General features: G+C 36.5%; 1 protein-coding gene across 1 annotated transcript in view; it reads right to left on the bottom strand.

Annotated features, from left to right (window-relative positions):
- Positions 1-642: 642 nt before the first annotated feature.
- LOC110028340 (importin subunit beta-1-like) overlaps positions 643-8,453 on the bottom strand; it is a 13,245-nt gene continuing 5,434 nt past the window's right edge. The window contains 3 exon segments of the mRNA XM_020730156.1: positions 643-1,115; positions 1,627-2,800; positions 2,803-4,052. Coding sequence (XP_020585815.1) covers positions 917-1,115; positions 1,627-2,800; positions 2,803-4,042 — 2,613 coding nt within the window. The 5' untranslated portion in view covers positions 4,043-4,052 and the 3' untranslated portion in view covers positions 643-916.

The raw sequence follows: 8,453 nt of genomic DNA, 5'->3' as shown, positions 1-8,453 counted from the left end.
CATAGTTTCTTCAACACAAAACTGAAAATCCCATAATTAAACTAATTGCAAACAAAAAACAAATGCGACATGCTCAATGCAAAGGCTAATGGTATCACTTTTACTTCTTTTTTTAAATTTTATTTTAAAAACATATTTAGTTGGTACCTTTTTTTTTTACATTTTTTAAATTTTTTTTTTATTTTCATAAACTTATTAACTTGCTTTAAAACACTCAAAACTTCTAAAATCTAATAAGTAATCTTAAAAACAACTAAACATTTCATTCATACCGAACATCTTTTATTTCAAATAAAAATATAAACAAAGTAAGAATAAAAATAAAAAAGAGAGGCTTATACTGGTAGCACACAGTTCTTTTATGTATGTACACACCTCGCACATTCATATTTATATATATATAGCACTTCCACACTTTAAGCCTATGAAGAAAAAAATAGTATTTCACTTTTAAAAAATGATAATTGCAGTATTTTTTATGTGATATTAAAGATTCGAGTACTATGTGTATGCATAAGAAAATTTAGATGTGATATGTAAATACATAAAAATTGTGTGCCTTATGTTATGTATGTAAATGCCCGAAATAAAAAATGAAAAATCAAAATCAAAATTAATTCCAAACGGCCCCTAAGAAGTTCAACACAAATCTGTGGAAGAATTCATTTCAAAGTTCAAAATTACCATCAACTCAACAAAATCCCTAAAAAAACCCGAGGAACCATCGGAGGGGCACTACCATGCCATTGGCCAAGTGCACTCCGAAGACAGGTGCAAGTAGCACCTGTACAAACATGAAAACTTTCTACACGACCTAATATATACTAACAATGACATTTAAGACCCTTCAACTTGACCTGGCAAAACAAAATCATAACAATAGCAGTATGATCAAAGACACGAAAAAATAGCAGATTTAAGAAGCCAGTACCCGTCCGATCATTCCCTGAGTCCACATAGCCGTCTCCTTCAACTGATCATCCTCAGAACTGAAGCATTCTCCCAAGAAACGAACATGAAAATTAGCATTTTTTAGCAGAAGTTTGATGCTGGGTCCGAGGGTATCAGCGAGATCACCAATGACAGCAACCGCCGCCTTCGTCACCGCATCGTCCCTGAATCAGATTAACAGAAGGGAGATTCTTTTTTATTAAGATGTCACAAAATTAAAAGCAATATTAAAAAGAGAAATTTGCATGCATGTCACACAATTCATACATATTTGAGTTCAAATCATTCATATATCAACAAAAAAATACAATCATTTTACTTCTTAAAATGTGCATTACACCTTTTCATGCATTGTAGGATCTTAGGTGTCAGATATTTAAATAAATAAGAATTGAGAGGTATGTATGTAAATGTTCCTATATATATGTACAAATATAACACCTAAATTTTCATAATTACATTTATAACACTTTGGTCTGATAAACCTATACATAAAAATGTGTATTTAAAATTTTAAAAGTATGTGATAGTTAAATTTTTTTAGGTGATGATAAAGATTTTAGTGCTACGCAAGTAAAACTGAAGTTTGGAAATTAAATATGTAAATACAAAAGAATTATGTGGTGTGTATGATAAATATCCATATTAAAAAATGTGAGTACCAGAAACAGCTACCTGTTTTTCTCCCTGAACACAGCCTCTGTGAACTGCAGAAGATGACTTGCAAAAGGTATCATCAGATCCGCCTTCGAGGCTTTGAATCCTTGAAGAATGCCTGAGTATGCTTCGAAGATGCCTCGTCTCAACTGATTTCCATATTCGAGCATATCTTCATCATTATCATCCAAAGTAGCGCAGAGCTCCGCAGCCCCCTGCAGCATCGGCATGACATACGGGACATACTTCTCAAAATTCTCCCCAATTGCGAGGGCGATATCCCCAAAGCAGGAGAATATCGGAGCTTTAACCGACCGATGAAGTAACGAATTTGACAGATTCTTTAGAAGATTCGTCATGATTCCATCACAGAATGGAAGGACCTTATCTTCCATGGCGCGACATATATCGCCAACCACGCCAACGGATATAGAGCAAACCTGATACTCTTCGTAGTTCTGCAAACCCATATCAAGATATTGATATAACTCGGGCATGTACTTGACGAACTCTTGACCGGTAGCATAAGCAAAAGCTCCGATCGCAAGCATGGCTTCTTCATGCACAGTGGAGCTGCGACAAGCGAAGACTCTGAGAAACAACGCCATTAATTGATCGGCAGCTTGAATAAATATCAGTTTTGTGTCAACAGAGGAGCACAGTTTCTGTATTATTACTTGCAAAACACCACAGAGCAATGCCTGCAGATCACTCTGCTTCTCTTTCTCTTCAGAAGATAATATTTGAAGCTCCACAGTCCTGCCTAATCTGTTCATGATTTCGTTAAGTAATTGAGCAATCATATTCGCTGTCTCAGGAATTTGACTGCATCTTATTATCTCGTTCAGCGTTTCGTATGCAGAACAACGTAACTTGGAGCTGCTGACATCGGTGCGATCCACAGTCCAAAGAAGAGCGGAAATAATCTCGCCCAGGTAAGGCGTGAGAATAGACGAACCCGACTCTGCATCTTCATAACCTTGAGCGAGAAAATAGATGGCTCCGCAAACCTTGTCAGCCACGTTAGGGGCATCGCGAATACCTTCCAGCAATACAGAAATGACTCGATGTAAATTGGCCGGCGTCACCACTTGGTATTCACTGTTAGGAGAATGTAGAATCTCAAATATCCGACCCAAAGTCCATGCCGTAGTATCTTTCACCTGGCTATTCTGATCTTTCATCGCATTCAGAAATCCAGTCCAGCATGAACCATTGGTAAAAGTTTTTCGATAGATGGACCTTCAAGAATGGATCCGAATGCAAAAGTAGCCGCCTCACGGCTCCTCCAATCGGGTTTCATGATATTATCCTCAACAAAAGGCATCACTAAGGGCAAAACCTCGTCGCCGACGGTCTTTGCAACAAGCCTGAGACACGTACCACCCGCCATGGAAAGATTCCATATGCTGTCATCTTGATCCTGATCCTCTTCCTGCTTGAGAAGGGTTTCCAGCAGCATCGGAACGAGCATACCGAGAGCTCTCTGTATGAAATGATGATACCCCTCCGAGCTTTTGGCATCCGCTCCCTCAATTTCGTCTTGTATTTGAATCTCCATGTCGCATATGGAGCTCCAAAATTCAACAGCTTGAAGCGCGACAGACTCCTCATCTGCCTTCACGGCATTCGCCGTCAAACTGAAAAGTGTTTGCATGTAAGGTCCGAGAATTTCATAGTACATGGAAGCAATAGAAACGAGGCATTCGAAAGCCGCCTGTCTGATTTCGGACTCGTTTGACACGGCCGTGTCACATACTATTTTCATGATATAATTTCTCTCCATCTCGTTCTCAAAATTAGTCTGTGCGAAATCGAGGGCATTGTATAAAGATCTTACAGCGGCCAGACGAACCTTAAAGCTATCCTGTGCCCGGCTCATTCCCTGTACGACCGCAGTAAGAACAGAATTTACTTGTTCCTGCTCCAAATCTTGAGGAGAAATCTCTTCACAAACATATCCTAGTGTCTCTAATGTCGCCTGTCTCAAAGTAGCTGGTGTATCTGGTTGGGTCATGTTGGTTAGAAGCCGCCCAATGAGATCCTGCCATTCTCCTCGAGGTATTTCAATGAATGCAACCTTAGCAATAACTTGGGATGCAGTTTGACTTGCCTCAGATACAGGTGAGCTGAGCGTTTGTAGTAGTGATTCCTTGATTTGAAATTTGAGAGAAGCATCGATATTGATCCATTGTTGAGTCAACTCACCTTTTCTGAGGGCATCCTTAGCATCTAATGAGTTCTTAAGGATAATGCCGGCGAGTTTTCGTGATTCTGGAGGTTTATGTTCGCTGGATAATTCCTCGGACAAAGAGAAGAGGAAGTGAGGGAGATTTTGTGCCTGAAATTGCTTGAGGTTCTCCTCTGCAGCAATTCTAACACGCCCATCAGCAGATTGGGCTGACAGAAGAAGCTGGGTAATCTGCAAAGACATGCTGAAGATACTGCCATAACACAAGGATTATATAAAGAGAAGGTTAACCATCAGAAAAAAAGTAGTAAACCATTTCAAGTTAATCGAGGTAAATAAAGCAATTCAAGATAACAATGCAAGTTATAACTAGAAGATGACACAATGATTAGAGAAAAATAAAAAAAAATCACAAATTTGCAATAAAATAAATTAGCATCGCTAGACATGAGTTGGGTGAATCTCCTAGACCAGGCAAAGGAAAAAAATGCGCCTCACACATCTTCCAATGGGATTGCATACTTATAAATTCTTTAGGCAAGTCAAACAACAGGAGTAGAAATTCACTTCTTCATCATCAATATGCTAACTCTTTGTGGTCGGGTTTATGAAACTTTAATTTATATTCATTTATGCTAAATATTCCCTGAGAATTAAAAGATATATTACATAAATCATTATGAATAAACTTTATCCATGCTAAACATTAGATCTGCCTCTTCTCCTCATACTCCTACTTTTCTCTATTCATCTAATGGAGGATTTTCTCCCTTCATTGTACATGTATAAGCCAAATAAAAAGAAAAAGAAATCAAAAGAAAAGAACAACTTCTATTTCTCAACAACGGACAACTTGGTACAATTTTTGGTTTCCCTTATCCAGTGTTGTGAAAAGGAGTAACCCTTTACAACAGCTAAAAGGGAAATTTACATAAATACCACACAATTCTTAAGTATTTACATATTAAACACCCACAGTTCAATGTTTACTTTTATCACACCTTGGTCTAAAAAATATATGCACAAAAATGTGTATTTCACGTTTCAAAAGATAGTGATGCTGGTCTTCTTAATGTGATGTTCAACATTTGAGTGGCATGCATGTAAACATGAATCTTCAGGTGTTAGATGTGCAATTACAAGAATTGTGTGGTATGAATGTAAATGCTCCTTGCTAAAAAGAAGTGAGTGCTTGCACTTCTCAACTTTCAAAGAACATTTTAGTAGAAGATAGATACATCCAACTATGACAATGTTATCATTCTAATTCAGTATGTGAAAGACGCGTTGCTTACCATTTAAAGATGTTTTAAATGTTCCAAAGTGCACGTAGAAACTAGCATACCTATGACAATCATATTTTGAAATATTGGAGGAACAATTTGTTGAGAAAGAGATCTTTCTACATAGGGATTATTGACAACTCCACAGTCCCCATACTTTATCTAAATCAATATATAACCGATATAAAAAAAAGAGTGCATGTTACTTCTATAATAAATCAATCTGGTGATTAAGTATAAGAAAGGAGTGCACAACAACAAGGCCAATAAAATGTCTAGTTCGAGCACAAACGGATCCACAACCTACAATCTTGTTTATAAGAAGAGTTGCCAATGTGCTTCAAAGAGAGCAATTGTTGAATTCATCACATCCAAGTTTCAAAGGGAGTGGAAAGCCTTTAAAACAACAAATTGGAGTCCCATGACCAAATTTTCAAAGGGTGAAGGGAGCCTTTAAAAGAGTTCAACAACAAATTGGAACCCTAGAAGGCCATAACCATCGAATGAAACCGCAAAGTCCTTAGGAAGCCAAAACAACTTCATACATTAAATTATTGGTTTTGAGTCATCAATTTTAGTGAGCATATAACTGAAAGCAAGTTGTATTATACCATAGACCATTTATGTGTGCTGAAAGATATCAATTATTTGGTTTGGAAATGAGAAGCTCATACTTCAAGAGTTTATTGTGTGAAACTTCAAAAATGAAAGCATTGTGTTTATTGGCAAAAGATGCACTAGGATGTTCAAGGTTTTTTAAATATATCTACTCTATATATCAAAGCTTCAAACTAGATGAAGTGACTCGCAAATACCAAATAAGACATCAGAAACTATTTGGACAATGATTAAAGACAACACAAAAAAGAGTCTAATTATCTATCATCATAGTGCACCATTTAGGAAAGTGGTGTATTCGCTCATGCTAGAAAACCATCACAAGAGAGAGACAACAAAATTATTTTTCCAGCATCATTGGAATCATTTTGAATTGTACCAATCTAGTATGACAAACGAAGCCAACAAAATTCTTAGTATTTCCCAAAAGGACTTCAAGATTTGATGGACAAAAAGTGCTACTGAAGTAAATAATAGTTCCATATGCTGAGAAGCTGTGATGCACGAGATTTGAAAATAGAACAAGGTATTCCATGTATGTAGTTTTCCTTCAACCGTGATTTCCATAGGTAACAACAACAAGCCTTTATTCCACAAAGTGGGGAGAGAAGATTTCCACGGGTCAAACATCAAAATTCATTTTAAGATGTGCTTAAAGTAACTTGTCATAGAAGCCCTTTTGTGAGAGATTTAAGTTGGTACTGAGGATGACGTTGATGGTAAAAAGAACAACGTGAACATCAATTACTAAACCAGCACGTGAAAGAAAATAAGAAGAGGTCATAGAAGAATAAGGCTCGCCATGAAAAACATAAGGTCAAGTTAAATAATTGAGACTAAAAAGTTGCTCAAGTTTAGTTGCATTTGATGAAGTACCAACTAAAATTCTAAAGATACAACATCAAGTACATTCCTTACTGAACTTGTCAGAACTCCCACTGTTCGATTATAAACAGAAACACGAGAGTGATTCATTTAATTGATGATCCCAATACCAATCTTTAAGAGAAATTACATTTGCATTATAATGTGAAAAACTGAAAATTAAGTCTTAAAGATAAACAAGAAAGGATTAACGTATTAAAAGGAAGATGGAACTCAATTAGTTTATTGGCATCGACAAAGCATCAAAAGAGAACCATAAAACACATCTAACGGATCTCAACGGAGTAAGGCTGCTAATTAAATTTTCAATTTTAGGTTAACAAACACACCAAGTTTCATAAACAACAGACCACGATAAAATACAAGAAGAATAATGGTGATGCTTCTTTGAATCCACTCGTTCCATATCTCTAACTCCACAATCCATCTCTCTACTCTCCAATTCTAAAATTCGCCAAGAGGAAAAGTACAGTCTCTCTAAAACTATGCCTCAAGAAGCTTGTGGTAAAAGGCTAACATCAAACCAGCAAAATTAGAAAACAACAACAACAACAACAACAACAACAAAGCCTTAATCCCACTACGTGGGGTCGGCTACATGAATCCTTTTTCTCCATTGCGTCCTATTTAGTGTCATATTTTCATTTAGTTCTAGTAAATTAAGATCATTTTTAATACAATAAGCCCAAGTCTTCCTAGGTCTACCTCTGCCTTTCTTAACACAAGTCGAATTTAAAGCATCTACTCTCCTAATCGGATCATCTAATGGTCGACGTTTAATATGACCAAACCATCTAAGACGACTTTCTCTAATTTTGTCTGTCACAGGAGCTACACCAACCCTATCACGAATATATTCATTCCGCATTTTGTCTCTAAGTGTAAAGCCACTCATCCACCTAATCATTCTCATCTCGGCAACACTTAACTTATTATTATGCTTCTCTTTTAAAGGCCAACATTCAACGCCATAGAGCATTGCAGGTCTCACCACCATCTTATAAAATTTTCCTTTCAGTCTTAGCGGTACTTTTCTATCACACAAAAGGCCCGAAGCATTCCTCCACTTCAACCAACCAACTTGAATTCTACTATTAACATCCCCATCTATATCACCATCGCTTTGGACAACGGACCCAAGATATCTAAATCGTTCACACCTTTTAATAATTTGATCACCCAAAGTCACACTTCTGTCACTAGAGCTATTACTACTAAAATTACATTCCATGTATTCAGTTTTAGTTCTACTTAAACGAAGGCCTTTAGACTCCAATGTAGACCTCCATAATTCAAGTTTTTCCTGGGCTTTTTCTCTCGTTTTATCCACGAGAAGAATATCATCAGCAAAAAGCATACACCAAGGTACATCCTCCTGTAAATATCCAGTAAGACAATCCATAACTAAAGCAAAAAGATATGGGCTTAAAGTCGATCCCTGATGTAAACCAACAGAAATAGGAAAATATTTTGTCAATCCTCCTTCAGTTTGAACACAAGTAACAGCTCTAGTATACATATCTTTAATGACTTGAATATAAGTCATATCAAACATTTCTTCTCGAGAACTCTCCAAAGGATATCTCTTGGAACCTTATCGTAAGCTTTTCTAAATCAATAAAAATCAAATGTAGATTCTCCTTATTATCTCTGAACTTCTCCATAAAACCTCTCAATAAATGTATAGCTTCCATAATAGACGTGGCTGGCATAAATCCAAATTGACTATGAGAAATTTTAATGATGTGTCTTAAACTATGTTCAATTACCCTCTCCCATAATTTTAAAGTATGACAAATCAACTTAATTCCTCTATAATTTGCACACTCTTGTGCATCCCCTTAATTCTTAAAAATGGGGATCAAAAT

The sequence above is a fragment of the Phalaenopsis equestris genome, unplaced genomic scaffold (genome assembly GCF_001263595.1).
Source record: "Phalaenopsis equestris unplaced genomic scaffold, ASM126359v1 Scaffold000511, whole genome shotgun sequence".
Taxonomy (NCBI): Eukaryota; Viridiplantae; Streptophyta; class Magnoliopsida; order Asparagales; family Orchidaceae; genus Phalaenopsis; species Phalaenopsis equestris.
Note: the sequence above shows the minus strand (reverse complement) of the source record. Positions and strands in the feature narration are given on the sequence as shown.